Source organism: Alosa pseudoharengus, unplaced genomic scaffold (assembly GCF_046254945.1).
Source record: "Alosa pseudoharengus isolate Yale_2024_CS ecotype anadromous, Long Island Sound unplaced genomic scaffold, YU_APseudo_1.1 YU_APseudo_1.1_scf_12, whole genome shotgun sequence".
NCBI lineage: Eukaryota > Metazoa > Chordata > Actinopteri > Clupeiformes > Clupeidae > Alosa > Alosa pseudoharengus.
The window spans coordinates 39,822,796-39,841,335 of NW_027468587.1; the positions used below are offsets into that span (position 1 = coordinate 39,822,796).

Sequence of the window (18,540 nt, forward strand, 5' to 3'; positions counted from 1 at the left end):
TATTGTTGCTATGTTACCAAACCCGTCTGACTGCTAGTCTTCTGCCTAATGCTACATAAAGAGCAAACTGAAATGGCAGCAGTCGTTCAGGACTTCGCACACTAAAATATGACTTAGACAGAAAAGGAGTTTATTTGGAATAGACTTTGTAATTTGCGTGGACTGCAGTGGTTTAATATTTAGCCACATAGGACTTGGCTGATTGGTAGAGGCAGAGGAAAATCGAAAACTCAATGTTTTTGACCGTGTAGGTTCCGCCCCTTCCTTAATTTTAATTGGCTGGAAAGAGAGAAGTGGCATTGACGAGCCCAGCGTTTTTATAAAGGTTGAACAGGTTTCAATGTCCAGCAGCACTCATCGCTGCGGGGGAAAAGGACGGCTTCGAGACCCCTTTTCCGCCGAGAACTTCATAGAATTTAAATGGAAAATAGCCGCCATCGGCGCAAGGTAGGTACGTTTACTTTTCACTTGTCTTAATTCAGTGCGACATTTATTTGAAGAAGTGACGCTGAGATTGATCTTCCGTGCCTCTTGAGCGACAACTGAAAAATAACCGTTAGCTTTAAGTTACGGGGTAGCGCAGCGTTAACAACGAGACAACCCTCTGCCCTCCATGTTAAGATGTAAATCTTTTTCATTTTAGGTAGTTAGTTCGTCTCCGAGAAAGGCAAGTATATACGTTTTACTGTTCACTTGGCTTAAGCCCGTATACGATTTATTTATTTTACAGTGTCGTGGTGTAGCTTCTAGTGAATTCGAAGTGACGCTGAGATTTATGCCTCTCGTGCGACAACTGAAAAATGACAGTTAGCTGCCTAGCGCAGCCAACGCTAACGTAACAAGACAACCCTCTAGCCTTCATGTTAAGATGTAATTTTTTTTGAAGTAGTTCAGTTCGTCGTCTCGTCCGACAGCTTAATGTAGTGTCTCTGAGAAATGCGAGTTATATGTACGTTTACTTTTCGCTTGTCCGTATGACATTTATTTACATGTCATATATTTACAGTGTAGTGAATTCGAAGAATTGACGCTCACAATATGCCTCTCGTGCGGCAACTGAAAAATGACCGTTTGCTTAGCTGCCTAGCGCAGCGTCAATACTAACGTAACAAGACATTAATGCTAAGAAGTAAACCTTTTGTATTTTTTTATATTTTAGGAAAATATTTCAAATGTTGAAGTGGTCAAATTATGTTAGACTGATGTATCGTTAACCTTACTCACCTTGGATATCTGTACAATATTGATCAATGATCAATGCCCTATGTACAACTATAATTAAAACAAATACTATACTAAACGAACTATACTAATATACTAATACACTACACTACGAACTATACTAATACACTACACATTTAGAACAAACAGCAAAAATGAATATTTACAAAAGATAATCTAGAAGCTAATCGTTAAAATCTCCGTCTCTTGCTTGTCGCTCTCAGTCAACCAACCAACGTCGTCTACATGGAATGAATGGTATCCAAGGGTTATGTATGCTGAATGTATAGCACGAGGCAGTCCAATATGCATTCTAATGTATGCGTGGATACAATAGGCAGATGTATTCGAATATTTTCTTTTTACAAGACTTAAGGGGTGCTTGTGTGTCTAAAGTGCGTTACGATGGGTGCAAGCGCATCCCCCTTTCAGGGGGAGGTGAGAGTGATTTCTGACTGGGCTCAATTAGCTTGAGCGAAATGCTGTTCAACAATGTGTTTCTATTGAAAGACCATTGGAGTGTCCTAACTTGCTTCGTGGGATACCCCAGTTATCCGTCAGTGGGCGGTAGCTGTTCACATTTTTTTTAAATGTTCTTGCCCCCTGCAGTATTGGTGAATGGCATGGGGCCTTGATGGGTGGAGGGGCATCATTAACACCTTGCTGATGAATGAATTTAAAGTCCACCCTTTCTGAATTTCTTTAGGATGTGTTGATGTTGACATTCCATAAGATCCTCAACAATGTGGATCTGCCGTCTCCCGTTTGCTACCAGTTTCCTAGCCTAGCACCACTGTGTAACACCTTCAACCTGATTTAGGTAGATCAATATAAGCTATACATATAATATTGATTGCTCTCTTTATGTAACCTGTTAAACAGTGCTGTGTCTGCTATTTGCACTGCTGCATTGTTGTTTACCTGGTACTATTGCAGAGTCAATGTTATCAACTGAAACTGTGATGTGGAGGAAAGCCATTGAAATTATTTTCTTACCTTGTTTTCCATTTCAGGAAGTGGAGCTTGTGTCTCTGAAGATCAGGAGAGCCAGGGGTGGAAATTCCAGCTTAGAGGAGTATCTTAGGTATTGGAGTCAAAATGTGTACTACCAGCTGTGCTGATTCAGAGAGATTGCCTCGTCCTACTGTGACAGTCCAAGTCTTCACAAACTGCATGCCGGTTTCTCTTTGACATTTTTGCCTTTTAAAGTAAATGTACTCTACACTAACAGCAGGAAAGGGCATTCAAATTCTGGATCTGTATGTAACTAAGCTTATTCAGTGTACGCATACAATCAATATTGAAGGGATATAACAGTTACAGTCCTTTATTGTTTATTTGCTATTCTCCTATATATTCATTGTTTGTTTTTGATTAGGATATTGCTTGAATTGATAAGCTGAAGTAAATATGACATGTAATTAAATGTCATACTGACTAAAGACTAGTGAAACAGCTTGTGTGAGACTTTGCACTATACAGTCAACAGTTCAATGTCAACATCTAATTACTTTAAATCAATATCATACAGCAAAACCTCTCTTAACAGAATGTACTTGTGCTTTAAGAATAAAAAAATATCATTTTGTAATTGTCTGCTCTCCTGCTATCTCTACATACACTTTCTTGGAGGTTTAAAGTTACCTATGGGTGGTACAGAAAAGGTATTTAAATAATACACTATAATTAACTAACTGTCTAATCCTGTGCATTCTTGGCTAAATGTAGCTATTGTACACCAGAGGGGTATTTCACAAAACCTAGATAAGGGATTAAGCTGGGATTTTTAGGTTTCCTGGATGAATTTAGCCTTGACTTGGTTTCACAAAAGAGATGGCACATAAGTTACCATGGGGATTTATTCTCTGCACCTAACAGCCAAGCTAAGTTAATTCTAATGGTAATTATGTCGTCTTATTGGTTCAGCTAGCTGTCATTCACATCAGACCGTGCTAATGTTTAAGGAGCTTTATTCCATTTATAAACTATTTGCTAAATGTATTTGCTTGCAAAACAAAACAGATTGTCTGCCTACTACCATGGTTATTATTTTAATGTATATCCTTATAATTATTAACATAGACCTAGGTACTCATTGTTTGCTTATTTTATTGATAGACGTTTGATGAATAGCCTACTAGTTGATTGGAACGCAGCATGACTGCACTTCACCACCACATCAATGGACTATGCCTATGAGCAAACTGTATACGATCTATTTGACAGCACTCGCAAGTCTGAAGAAGTCACCCTGCTTTGATGCGAGTGTTTTGTGTATTTACATAGGCGTTCATTGGGCTAGCCTACATGGTTTGATACGTGCTGAAGTCCCGTTTGCTGTTGAACTTGCTCTTCACTTCTTCTGTGTTGATTGACAAAGTCATAAATTATGGCCCATAATGCAGCCTACTTCAATGATTATGTGAACTGATATGTAGCTATCCCCTGCATTCAGAGCTCCACTTCCTAGATATTTTGAAACACCTGTTAGCAATCTCTGAATATTCAATGGATACCCGACAACATCTCAGTGCAAATCCCAAAATTGATCGTCTATTAATTTTCCACGGTTCAACACACGAGACGACTGAACACCCAAATGTTGTTATATGTGTACATTAATAATACTAGAACTTTGGCTGCAATGGCTTTATTCATTTCTGCCAGTTAGTGCATTTTCCCTGTGTAGGCTATAAGTTAAAGACTACATTATTGTGTTTGACACTGAGGATAGCCTATCTGAGACGGTGGTCTGGTTCAAATGAGTTAGGCTACGTTGTGAAATTGAGAATGGCACACAGACTAAATCGTTTAGTCTATTTCTTTATATTGTGAATTTGAAAGGAAATATGGACTATTACAATAAATAATATGTTGAAATCAATTAAAAGGAATTCATTTCTATAAAAAAAACTCTGTTGTGTGCGTGTGTCAAGGTAAAGCCTAGGCCTACCGTACGCATACTGTGCAAAAGCGCCACTTGCCCATTTAATTGTATCGCCTTGTTAGGCTATGGGCAGGGTGTGCCAACTTTTTATGAGATAGAGAGACCCCCTTAAAGACAAAAAAGATAATTCGAGCCCTGCATCAAACCATTATTATGATTATCATTACAACAATTACTTTTATTATCCTATAGTTACACATGCAGTTTCATTTCAAAGCAGTCAATGTTTACAGTGCTTATAGTTATGTTATATATAACATTGTTCACGAAAAGTTTGTGAAAACATGCACATCAGAGGACTGCTTTACTAATGTAAGATATAATTACAATAGTTACTTAAGCATGGTTGCATTAGATCTAAAAACAACAGCAATTATATGAGTAGCCTACCATTGTTTTGGGATGTTTCCCGCATGCAAGCATCATACTCTGGTAGGCAAATGGAGAAAAAATTGACATGCTTTTTAATGAAATGCATTCATGCATTCAACGAACGCTCACACCATAAGTTAATTGTTTCCATGTTTAATGACAACGAATTAGCAAGTATTTCTGTTCTTCCTGAATACCGTTTTTTTTTTCTGTCGGCCCGCAGTTGCGCAATCAATTGCGCACCCGGCTTATAATTTCACTCCGTGGACCAGCAATTGCCGGTGCGGTCACAGTTTTGCCTCCGGTTAACATCAGACGTGTCTGGCACGTTTTCCACACGTTTTCCCCTCATTAGTATGTGGTGTAAAAATAACACCACACCAGCACCTTCATTCAATGTTGAAAGTAAGTGTCAGATACGTGCGTAAAAAAACGTTGTGATTTTCACCCATTTTGAGCGTGTAATTCACGTTGTTTTTTAGTTGGTAATAGTTGGTGTAAATTGAAACTGAAATTGCATCTTCTGTTGACGTTGGAATCGGTGCTAGATGCGTTGGGTTTTGCACGTGTCTTTTGGCACCAGGTTACAACGTTCAATGGACGTTTTTAACAGGGTTATTTGTACTGGTGCCAGAAAACACGTTTAAAGAACGTACTAAACACGTCTGTTTTATTTGAAACCAAAATACAACCTAAATAAAACGTTTGTTTTGGTTCAAATAACGTGTTTTGCTGCTTGGGTGGTAGCCTAGGCTGTCTAAGTGCCCTCCGCTGGCTGATGTTCACATTATCGCAGTTTAACCGTAAACAGCAATCAGAGGTCTAGTTTTATTCCATAAATATATTGTTTTCATAGACGTTAGTTGCACGCGCTACCAAGAGCTTCCATTTACTGCATGTAGGCTGTAGTGCGGTTCTGTCAACATAAAAACGGGTAGCCTACAATTTTCGCACAACTTGGTGGAAAAGTGTAGCACAGGTTAAAGAAAACCCATTCATTTTTGGAGCTGATCCTACTCAAAAGGAACTTCAAAGTATTTCCCATATAGTAGGCCTAGCCTTTTAGCTCACAACGACAGTGAAAGTGAAACTTGGAAAGGGTCTCTCCACCGAGTGTTAACATTAGATGCACAATCAATCGCGAGTCGATGCAGGTAAAAAGTAGGCTATCAACTGGCAGGTTAGTAACGAACGGTTTAGTATACACTTGTGGTGATAGCCTACAGTTAATGTGAATCGCGGACTATAACCAAAGTAAAGGAGAAGATTTGCACCAAATAAAGGCTGTGTTTGTGTTACAACATGTTGGCACAAAACGTAATTTCTGTCAACTATGACGATGTCCATGTTCAGTAGCCTATATTTTTCATTTAGTCAAGCAGTGACATGTGGTTTTTAAAAATAAATGTGGTTCTCAAAATGGGGTCGGCAGCACATTGTCAGGGGGTCCCTGACAAAGTTTGCTACAAAATATGAAATTGTCTTATATGGCGAAAAATGCTACAGTATCAGTATTTGCCCAATTGATCTGCTGATACATTACATCAATATGTCAAAACACTTTACTATTAATTAACAAAATGAAAGTTATGTGAAGCAAACACTATGTGTTCAATAGGCCTACATTTGACAAAGAAACAACAATAGGGGAGACCGGGGCTGGTTGGAACAGGGGCAGGTTGAAACACTGTTAATATCCAGGCTACTAGAGGAAGCTGCAACAAAATTCCAACACTAAACTGACGGCCTTATTGAGTAGAGTAAACTCTGGTCTCCAGGTCATTAACCCTTTAGGTGAGAACAACATTTTAATTTTGTAGTGTCAAAACTTAGAATATGCACCTCCCACTAAATACATCCTAGAAGGGTAATAGTTAGGGATATAAAAAAAAATATTCATTATAATTGATTGCTAGGGGACTCATCTATATCTTAAAATGAAGTTTAAAAACCTGAGGTGACTGATATTAGCAGGCTAACAGCATTTGTGCAAAACAGTTTGACCTAATGTGGTCGGGGCAGGTTGGCACACTGATTTTGGCACATACATTCCCTATGGCTATTTTGTGACAAATCTATAAACTTTGTATTTTACACATAAAAACATCATCAATCTTTATTTTAGCATTGTTATTGTAATTACTGAACACAGTTTTACATTTTGAAGCATTTCAGACATTTTTAAACATTTGAAGTAAAAAAAAATCGTTAGGGACCAAATTGGTCTTGACGGTGGGCCCTACTGAAGAAAAACACAGGAAAGACATCAGCAAAGCCCTACAGGCAGTGATATAGATGAACACTTCAAACAAAAGCAAAAGGGGTACTGCAAAGGACTATAACATAGGTGTTCCAACCAACCCCGACTACATGTGCCAACCAACCCCGTGCATGGGGCAGGTTGGCACACGTGCACAACACCACTTTAATCATATATAACTCAAAACAAGGAATAATTTGTTGACATTGAATGTATACATTTTGTAGCTGAGATTCCAAGCTTTCAGTTAATCACAATTTGACAATTTCAACGCACTGTAAGACGGAGAAATATAGCCGAGAGTGAAAAGTGTTCCAACCAGCCCCAGTATCCTACATACTGTCAAAATTTGCTAACATGACTATTGTGGTATTGGCACTCTATGTTTTTAAAATCCATATAACATAAGCATAACAGAAAAAAAGCTATAGGCCTACAGCTACATGATTAACTTAAGTTTTATGTGTTGCGATTTTGAGGGGTCCTTGGAGAATTCTCCACTCCATGAGGGGTCTCCGGCCCACAAAAGTCCTGGTTTAAAGCAACACCAAAGAGTTTTTTGTACCTTAAAATAATGTTTCCAAAATCGTTTTAGTGGTTCATCAACTCGTAATAGGGTGAATGGCTCTTTCTGCATTCGCTTTGCGGCCCTCTATCGGCTATAACCGCACTATGTAAGTTTGCCGGATCGGGTAGCGGATCTGCACTCTAAAAAACATTGGGTTAAAAACAACCCAATTTCAACCCAATCACTGGGTAAATAGTGGTCGAGCCCAGCACTGAGTTATATTAGCCCCGAAAATTGGGTTGTTCGGTCAACCCAATGAGTTGGGTTGATAGTCTAACCCAAACATTGGGTTATCGTAACAAAACTGTTAGGTTAAACCTACATAATTGTTGGGTAGGCTATCTTATACAACCCAGGATTTATATTATTTTCACTGTCATTTCTGGGTTATGCTGACCTAATTTATGGGTTATTCTAAGTATCTTATTTTTCTCCTTAATCCAATCATATTAATTGATAATAATTCAAATAAATGTTTGCAAATCATTAATGTTACAATATAATGTTTTAAAATCCATCCAATGGGCAACAATAGCCATGCAATGAAATAAAACAGTTCGACATTTATTAATTTGACAGTTTATTTTTTGAACCGATAGCTAGAAAAAGCTTGTGATACTTCCATGAAGGCAGGCAGATTCCACCGTCTGTTTTGGGGATCACCCCTGTGAATCAAAGAAGAAAAAAAGAGTGCATTAATCACTGTTATTTACAGAACTTTATATCAAGATTTTCATGAACCATTATCATTGAATGATGTTGACAAACATTAAAAATCCACCAGGAGACAAAATATTAGCGCAACACACTCGGAAACCATGACCACCTACTGTATGGAGTTGTTATAATAACTTGTAGCTTCTAGTTCTAGTAACGTTAGCTAAATGACTGTCTGATGCTACAACCAGAGCCCGTCTTCTCTGCTACAACCAAAAACACCCAGTAAAGTTAAGTTACATGGCTATAATATGAAGCTACCCTGAATGAATTAATAAGATGTTGTTTGCCATTATTATTACCGTACGTGTGGCTTGTGAAGAGACTAACATTACTTCAACTGTGTTGGCTAATATTAGCTGACAAACGTTAGCTGCAACCATAGACTAACTAGTCTAGGCTACACCACGAAGCATATTTAATTAGCATTGATGCTAGCTATATGGTCTGCTAATGTTAACCAGCTTGGTATGCTCATTTTAGTTCGTTGTAAAAGTTCGTTTTGTTTCAGTCAGCAGTTCATACCCAGTGAACAATGAACTATGTTTTTATGAGTCTGTCTTTGTGTATATTTAACATGAACAGTAATTGTAAGTTAATGTTAGCTAACGTTAGTTAGCATGAATGACACAATTGTTAGCCTGTTTGAGGCTGAACGAAATTGGCAGGCAGAATATCCATTCATATCATGAGGGTTGCTTCTACATCTCTGGGTGGACTTTTAAAATCCGTCTGGATAAAACATTTAAAAAAAGTTAAAGATACATACCTTACGAAATCGCCTGATTTCCATTGCATGCTGACAGCTGGTGGACTGGACGGTTGGAAGAATAACGATGTTTTTTCGAATTCTCAAATAACTATACAGCTGTGTTAAAGTCACCCAGGTGCTGGGTAGTGTACTTCATGTCAGGTGGGAGAGAGGAGGGGCGCTGTCCTAAACTATCAACCCAACAAGCTGGGTTACAGAAAATAACCCAACATGAGTAAAAACAACCCCACAAAATGCCCTGACAGCCTCAACCCAGCGTTTGGGTTGAGAAAATAACCCAGTATTTTTTAGAGTGTGTAGTTCGATGGAATGAGACATGAGAAACTACAAATTTGACTTGCATCTGATGTCGCAATACATCAGTACTTTCATAAAATCATGCAACATATTCTACCTTGTCTGTGGACATTGCAGGCATGGGCGGACTGGTCATCTGGCATACCGGGCATTTTCCCGGTGGGCCGACGCACCTTTTGGGCCGATAGAATAGGCTATATAATTTAATTATTTTGGCCAACGATCGGCCCAAACGAAGGACAATCAGCGGCCCATTGGTTACATTTCAATATTGACACTGGACTGATCCAATAACAGCTCACGTCAGGCCCCACCCCTCCCATTTTGGCTCAGAGCCAGGATTCTGTGAGCGCATCAAAAGTTAATCGAAGTTGCCTACGCGAAATTGTGGCGGGTGCCGGTAGTAACAATTGTGCAAAATAAACACCAATGTAGAAGCTTCAATACAATATAGCAAGTAGGCTAGGCTAGCATAGGTCAGCAACATGTTGAAGTTCGTTGAGTTTGAACGAGGATATACAGAGCAAGGGACAGTGAGCAGGTGGTGGAGAGTGCGAGCCTAGTTGAGGCTACATGATAAGAACTCAGTGGTGGAGCAGGCTGTGACATGCCATGCTGACTATGATGATTATGATGACTTATTAATTGCGATAATGTAATGATATGGTTGCCTAATGATAACATAGTAAAGCCGTGCTGTGATTATGATAACAAATAGCGCAACTTAAATTTTCTAAATGAATGATTTGCAAACCCGGACAGCAAAATAGTGTCAAATCGACGTTAATTGTTGGTCAGATTGATCAGTTTCCGTCAGACGCCCAAAATTCAACATCGATGGCATGAGTGGTGGTTCTATCTTGGGAGGGTTATCATGGTAAAGAAGGGATAAAAGACTGTAGACTGACGGAAACGTAGGTTACAAAACGTCACGTCATGCACAAGCCAACTAAGCTACAGTATATATATAACCTATATAGGCCTAGGTCAGACACTAAAGACAATTAGTTCATGTAGCTGTACTGTTCCAAAATGTACCAGCAATGTAGGTAGGAAGTATAGCCTACAGGAATAAAATATTTCCAGCAACAGCCCTGTTTATAGGCTTCAGTAATTTTTGGTGCTGCTGTCAATTGTAGCCCATTGAATAACTTGAAATGATACTTTGAATTCAAGCAGAAACTCTTCTTTAATAATTGCTTGTTAGTCTACTTGAATATGGAGATCATATGCTCCATGCCTACCTCTGATCAGTCAGAGAGATAACCAATGAGGCCTATATCACTTTCAGTGCTCCATGACAGTTGAAAAGATATGCATATTTAAGGGTAATGCAAAGATTTTGTATTTAATTAGGTGTGCCGACCGATTTGAGGCCCGCTTGGGCCAAATATGCCAGGGCCGATTTTTGGTGCCAGTCCGCCCCTGATTGCAGGGCTCGAATTACGTGGGAGCCAGAGGGAGCCGAGCTCCCATAGAGTGAGGACTGGCTCCCATGAAAGCAACAAAGTTAAAAACCTGAGGGGGTCTCTCATATCTGAAGGTGTCTGGCATTGTAATTTAATCTTAAACAACCGCTCATTATCCATCCCTGTGCGATCTCTTACCATTAAAGACGTTAAATTAAAATATAGGCTACTACGGGACGTAGACCTACACTACGCTCTTGAACGCAGCATGACACTTCACCACCACACCACTAGACTATATGAGCAAACCGTATCGATTTGACAGCACTCGCAAATCTGAAGAAGTCACCCTGCTTTTATGTGAGTGTTTTGTTTGCATAGGCGTTCATTGGGCTAGCCAACGTGGTTTGATACGTGCTGAAAAGTCCTGTTTGCTGTTGAACTTGCGCTTCACCTATTCTATGTTGATTGACAAAGCCATAAATTATGGCCCATAATGCAGCCTACAATGATTGTGTTGTCTGATGATCTAGCTATCCTCTGCCATTCAGAGCTCCAGAAAGTTCCCAGCTATTTTGAAACACCTGTTAGCAATCTCTGATGTCGGAATATTCAATGGCTACTCCATTCAATCGAATCTCAGTGCAAACTCCAAAATTGTTCGTCTATTAATTTTCCACGGTTCAACACATTAGCCTACTAGAACATAGTTTGGCTGGCTTTATTCATTTCTGCCAGTTAGTGCTTTTTCTCCTGTGTATAAGTTACACTACATGCATTATTGTGTTTGACACTGAGGATAGCCTATCTGAGACGGTGGTCTGGTTTAAATGAGTTACGTTGTGAAATTGAGAATGGCACAGACTAAATCGTTTAGTCTATTTCTTTGTATTGTGAAACTGAAATGAGATATGGACTATTACAATCAATAATATGTTGAAATTAATTAAAAGTAATCAATTTCTATGAAAAATCTCTGTCTGTTGTGTGCGTGTGTCAAGGTAAAGCCTAGGCCTACCGTGCGCATATACTGTACTGCGCAAAAGCGCCACTTGCGCCTAGGCTATTTCATTGTATCGCCTTGTTAGGCTATGCGCGGGGTGTGCCAACTTTTTATGAGATAAAGAGACCCCCTTAAAGACAAAAAGATAATTCGAGCCCTGGGACATTGTTATTTGCAAAGCTGGTGCTGGATAAACAAATAGTGCGTGCGACAGAGGAAAAGTTATTTGGTGTTGCTTTAATGCATGGGGTAACATGACGTCAGACACACAGAAGATAAGCATGTCTTTAGTAGCCTATCCCTGAATCCTGTCCCTCTCAAATCACTTTAAAGACAGAGACACCCGGACCCCCGTGTTATTGTGATTAGGAATAGGTCCAAATCTAAATGTTTGGGTTCAGTTTATGAAGTGTTGCTACAGCATAATACTGTGTGTTTGTTATTTTTATTTATTTATATTTATTTAATTTAATTTAAAAAAAAAAATTTGGGGGGGGGGTCGTCGATCCAGTGGTGGGCCGATCCAGGAGAAAATTGCCAGGACCGAATTTTGCTCCCAGTCCGACCCTGCATAGCACTCCAATAGTTGCCTGTATAAATTTAAAAAAGCCTAGCCTACAGACAATGCCAACCTAATTACACAGGTAATTAAATAATAGGAAAACCAGGCACTTTGAATAGGTTTGTAGAGAACGATTAAAGTAGGCCTATATAGGCTTACATATAGACAGTTCCAACGAGTTCCACAAACCATTTATCAGCCTGACTCTGCCTGAGTGGCCCACTAATTAGTCATTAGGCCTATCAACATAAGACTAGCTTGTGCTAGTTTCCGCCTAGCAATAACGTCAATGCTTTAGCTCCGCTTACCTTTCTCTCTGCCTTCCATCCATGTGTAAAACAGCAAGCAACCACGCAAATCCGTCGACTGTCAAAAATCCTGTAGACCTAGTTTTCTTCGAACTTGATCGTTTGTAGGGTCATGCCATTAGACGAGGGGCCGCTCATTTATCCCCCTACATTTCTGTAAATAGACTTGACCTGCAATCGATTCATTGGATAAACCAGAAACACATTCCCCATTCCCAGGAGGCTTTGCTCCATTCTAGCCTAGGCCTACGTTAATTTAAGAACAAACAAACAAATGTAATTGTCATTTGTGACCATGAAAGTTCTGTAACACCTGAAGACAAAAATGAATTAGGCCTAAGGTAAAAAATTAAACCATGAATGACATATAGACAGTGAGCGAGTGGTATAAATATTGGTTGGACTTCCCATAACTCCAAAGTGTAGATCTTGGAGATTTTCGCGGAACATTCTTAATGCATCTATCACGTCGATGTCCGCGTACGCCTCACGGCCACGATAAAAGCTCTATGGGCCGGCCCGCATCGCGCACACTCCTCGACCGGCCGACCGGGGAAACTCCCGATCGTCCCGATTACCACTCCGCCCCTGTGCATGAGGCATTACATGCATGAGACATAAGGCTCTGTTCTCTGTCATTTGTCCCTCCCCTGGCAGCAAGGGCGTCGTAGTGGGGGGACAAGTGGGAATAAATTACCCGGGCCCCAAGTGGGGGGGAGGGCCCCTAAGGAGTTGAATTTTATTTTCCTTAATAATAAATAATTTCCTTAATTTAAAGATCTTAATAAATGTTATTAACTAATATAGATGCAAATATTTCGGGTAAATGCATCAGTTGATTGATGTATTAAATTGTGTCCAAGCCAACATTGTTTGAGGGCAGGCACCCTCTCCCTTGCACGAAATGGTTCAGTCCGCCTTCCCCTGCTAGGCGCATTTTTGAAGTAACGTTCATTCTGCCGAAGCGGCAACGCAGACGGTCACGGTGTGAAGATGTCTAAGTCTAAGAAAGCTAAATCCGGTTCCCAGAAAAGAAAAGAGAGGCAAGAAAGGGAGAAAAAAAGAAATGAGGGAAAACAAGTGTTAACAGCCTTCTTTCCCAAGAAAGGTGAGCCCAATGTGAAAGCAATAGTCTACAAATGAAATGAACTCCTGAAGGTTACAAAATACACTTCAATACCACCGCGAATCCGCGATCAGTGCTAAAACAGCATTAACACAAAATTAGAAATAACATGATGCCTGATTTATAGCCTACCACAACATTTTAATAGCCTACTAATTCGAAAATTATTATGAGCTTAACTTAGGCTCAATGTTATATAGGTTCATGAGGAAAGGCTGTCAAATTAGTAGCAAAGCTAACTTGTGAAACGCATCACACTCAGTAAGCTATAGATAGCTGTTCTCTCAGCCAAAAGTGTTCAATTTGGAAAGATAGCTGTTCTCTTAGCCAAAAGTGTTTTCATTCATTTCATGTTCTAGCTTTTAAACATTCTTCAAGTAAAACAGAAATTCAGTGAAGTCTTGGGTAATAAGATTATTTTCTGTTATACAGTACATATAAGAGTTGTTAGATTAGGGGGGGGGGGGGGCATGGCCACCACTTGTGCATAGGGCCCAGAATTTGGTGCTACGCCCCTGATCTACGTAACTGGGCGCTAACTTTTGGAGTTTCCCTCGTGGCTCTTACAGCTCTTCTTGGCCTGCTGAGACTCCATCACCCTGACCTGCCAAAGGATGCTAGAACCCTCCTTAAGACCAGAATCACGTATAGCATAGAAACAAAATGTCAAGGACTCTATTACTATATTGGCATCCTGTCCTCCTTTAAGCAGAGGCTACGACAGGCATTTGAGTCATTTGCAGATGGCTGCACACTAAAACTCCAAGTCAATATCGATGGATTGCCCTTATTCAAGAGTAGCGGGATTCAGGTGTGGCCAATTTTAGGATGTTTAATAAGTTTTCCAATTAAAGAACCTGTTGTCATTGCATTGTTTTGTGGACCACAAAAACCAAAGCCAGCAGAAGTCTTTTTGGAAGACTTTGCTTCTGAGTTGAAAGAGTTGGAGAGTGGAATTGACTTTGAGGGCAAAAGGATTTTTGTTAAGTTAGATTCTGTCATTTGTGATACCCCTGCCCAGGCTTTTATAAAAAACATTAAGAGTCACAATGGATATTTCGGATGTGATATATGTTCCCAGAAAGGAGAGTATCTATCTGGCAGAATGACCTTTCCCTTAGTCTCTTGCCCACTCAGGACAGATGAATCATTTGCCCAAAAACATAATGAAGAGCATCACCAGGGCCCTAACCCTTTCCAGGGGTTGAACGTAGGGATGATATCTCAGTTTCCGGGAGATTATATGCATTCTGTTTGCTTAGGTGTTGTTAGGAAGCTTCTGAACATTTGGCTTAGAGGAGCTCTCAGATTCCGTTTACCTGCTTCAATTGTTGACCGAATGTCTGACAGTTTAACAGGTTTGCGCTGTTATATTCCGTTGGAATTTGCGAGAAAACCAAGGACATTGAGGGACATTGACAGGTGGAAGGCAACAGAATTTAGGATGTTTTTGCTGTACATTGGACCTGTAATTCTGCCTTCATATTTGGACACTAATATTTACAAAAATTTCATGCTGCTGTTTTCCAGCATTGCCATTTTAGTAAGCCCAACCTTGTCCTCAATGCACTGGCAGTATGCCGAAAGGTTGCTCCATATGTTTGTTACACATTTCGGAGAAATATATGGCAGAGACGCAATTGTGTACAATGTTCATTCACTTGTACATTTAGCACAAGATGTAGGACACCATGGTTGTCTCGACAACATATCAGTCTTTCCATACGAGAACCACTTACAAAAACTCAAAAGACTTGTCAGAAAACCCCAACGCCCCCTCGCCCAAATGTTACGTCGATTGTCTGAGCAAAATACTCATCAAATCACTGATAGAATATCAGTATGTTTGAAAAAGCCCCACTTTGTTGGACCAGTTCCAAATGACCTTGCTTCTAAAAAGGTTAAAGGGCAGTACAGCCAAATGGTTACTGACGATTGGACTATCAAAGTTTCAACAGGAAACAATGTATTTGCCATTGCTTATGACATTTGCAAGATCTACAACATTGTTGAGTGTCATGATGGCATTTATTTAGTTTTTAAAAGGTTTTCCAGTCCATCTTCTTTACATACCCATTCAGTTCAGACATTCTGAATATCTACAGTGTCTCTCAAATATCGGAACAATACATGTATGCCAAAGTGTCTGCAGTTGCATATAAATGTGTACTACTCCCCCACAGAAGAGGTTTTGCATCCATACCAGTTCTACATTCTGTGAAGTAGTTTGCAATTAAGTTTAGTGTAGTGTAGTGTAAAGTAGTTTGCTGTTTTTGAAGGATCAGTTGTTTGATCAGTTGTTTGATAAATTCTAGTTTTTAAGTAATTTTGGGTAGGGTGACAGGTGATAGTTTGTTAGTTGTGGTTAGATGTAGTTTCTTAAGCATCATCTTCTACGTTACATCGATTTTTATGTACATGTAAGTACACTTTCATGACACCAGTAAAATGTATTTTGTTAATAAAAATGCATGCACACCAGCAGTATAGTGTTTATAAAAGTTATTTACCATTCATATTTGAAACCTGATTATTTTCAAGGGTCTGAAGATTGCTTTTTTCAGGCACAGTAAATGGCTAATATTGTTTTTTTTCTCTCTCTCTCTCTTTCTCTCAAAAGAATGTTCTGTGTTGTTCAATTTTTTGATGTGAAAAAGTCTGTGTCTGTGGTGCCCGAGTCCTGGTATAAAGTCGGCATTGCTTTCTGGCCAAATTATACCAGTGACGAAAAGATCACTAAAGCGGTCTGCAGAGGTCCCAGGCCTGAACTCATTTTTGAGTCACCTAGTTGTTATTATTACCTTGTACTGTGTCTCCCAATAGCCAGCAGTAACTATTTTGTTTATCAAGTTTATCTTGATTCAAGATTAATGCCGGTGATTTACCTATGTAAATGTTCTTTTAGGTGACTAGGTGCCTGTCTGCCTGGCAAGGCATGAGGCAATCCCTGACATGCGACACGTCAGAGCTAGACTCCGATGAGGAAAATGTGGGAGTTGGTCAAGGCAAAAGGGCGCCTAAACCTATGTAAGAGAATCATGTTTATAATATGTCAGGTTTAAATGGATATAATACGAGGATACAAGGGTTTTATTTGTCACGTACACATGGGCGGATTATGAACTTTCAGGCCCCTGGGCCCAGATGTATTAAGGGCCCCCCACTAATTGTCGTATATGTGGGAGGGGGGGTTTGGGGGTCCTCCCCCAGAATTTTTTTAGAATTTGTTTGATGTGATTTCCTGTATTCTGGTGCATTTTGGGGATGGCCAATACTAAATTCAATCAGATTCATAGCCTACATCCTGATTTGTTAATATTGAGGCAATGATTCCATGCAAAGGCTTGGGCTTCAGGGCCCCCTGACCCCTTGGGCCCCTGGGCCTGGGCCCGGTAGGCCCGTGCAGTAATCCATCCCTGCACGTACATAGAAATACTAATGTAAGACATGTACTGAATTAGCATTTGAATGTTCAACTTGTCTGTACATGGGGTGAAAGAAGGAAATATCAGGTAAGTAATTTAATAAATAGCAAAAGAGGGGAGTATCCACAGTGTTAGAGGTACTAGTGTGTGAAAGTGCAAATGCCAGGTGATATGATTTATGTAGTTTTGTGTGTTTCATGTGAAAGTGCAAGTGTCAATCTAAATTAAATGTGTCTCTCTCCTAAAAATTAGCCACCATTATGATGACACTGAAGACAGTGACAGAGAGCCTGCACCCAAGAAGGCAGCAACACCATCACAATCAGGTCAACATCGGCCATCTTCAGGACCCTCTACGTCACGACGGTAAATATCAGGGCAATTCCACGCAAAACTGTCACACCAGCACAATGCCATGGTATTTAATTGGCGTTATGGATGTGACAGTTTTGCATGGAATTGCCCATAACCAGTATTTGTCTGATTGTGGAAATTAATTGTTAAGCTGTTAAATTGCTGTTTTTTTTTTTAAACTCTTCTGTTCCTCATGTCACTAATATATCTCTAAAATATTTCCCTTATAACCCTTTCCTAATGATTTATGTTTATTTTTTAGCAACCAACCAGCTCCAGGGCCATCCTACTTCGCCCAACCTCCACTCCCACCCCCTCCAGGGCCATCCTCCTTTTATCAACCTCCACTACTCACCCCTCCAGGGCCATCCTCATTTTCTCCACCTACAATGCTCACCCCTCCAGGGCCATCCTCATTTTCTCCACCTCTGCCATTCACCCCTTCAGTGCCATCCTCATTTTCTCCATCTCCACTGCTCACCCCTCTTAGAGCCATCCTCATTTCCTCCACCTCCACCAGTCACCCCTTCAAGGCCCCCCTCATTTTCTACACCTCCTCCTCAGGAATTATTCCAATCTCCTTGTTGGATTTAGATGGTAAAGGTTTACAGCTAACACATTTTAGCCTGTCCCATTCAGGGAAAATTGATTCAACCATATCAATCTGAAAACGTATTCAAGGATTAAAGTTCTCCGTCGTAGGACGGATTTCCGTCAATTTGATTTTAGAAATGTCATATTTGAGATCGATGCAGATCCGATGAGAAAAAAAAAATAGGGGGGGGGGGGGGGGCGGCTATCACCTTTTCTTTTCCTTTTTTTTAAGGCAACTACAAATATTAGGTCCGATGAATTAATGTGTGTGATGATAAATGTTTAAAGACCTAATAGTGTTCTTGAGAACTTTCTGTGTCTCAATCAGTGACGGCTCAAGAAGATAGCCTAGCCTACCTCAGCCATGAGTTCCGCTTTGTTTATGTTGTAGCTACACGCTTGTCTCGTTGGCCTGGGGCGTTTGCTTAAAAAAAAGAACACATATGGAGGACTAATAACGGTCTAAAAGTTGGATTATAGTGACACAATCGAGACAGCTGATGAGGCTGTGTTATTTTGATACAAAATACAGAGCCATTTCCTTCAACCCAATAAAATACAAATGACAAAATACTATTTTGTATTTGAAATACATATTACATGTT

At 39.9% G+C, this 18,540-nt stretch overlaps 1 protein-coding gene across 1 annotated transcript in view; it reads right to left on the reverse strand.

The window, feature by feature from the left end:
* LOC143118557 (uncharacterized) overlaps positions 1–12,999 on the reverse strand; it is a 43,854-nt gene extending 30,855 nt beyond the window's left edge. Inside the window, exon 1 of the mRNA XM_076279590.1 lies at positions 12,437–12,999. Coding sequence (XP_076135705.1) covers positions 12,437–12,455 — 19 coding nt within the window. The 5' untranslated portion in view covers positions 12,456–12,999. The remainder of the gene's footprint in view (positions 1–12,436) is intronic.
* Between the last annotated feature and the right edge of the window lie 5,541 nt (positions 13,000–18,540).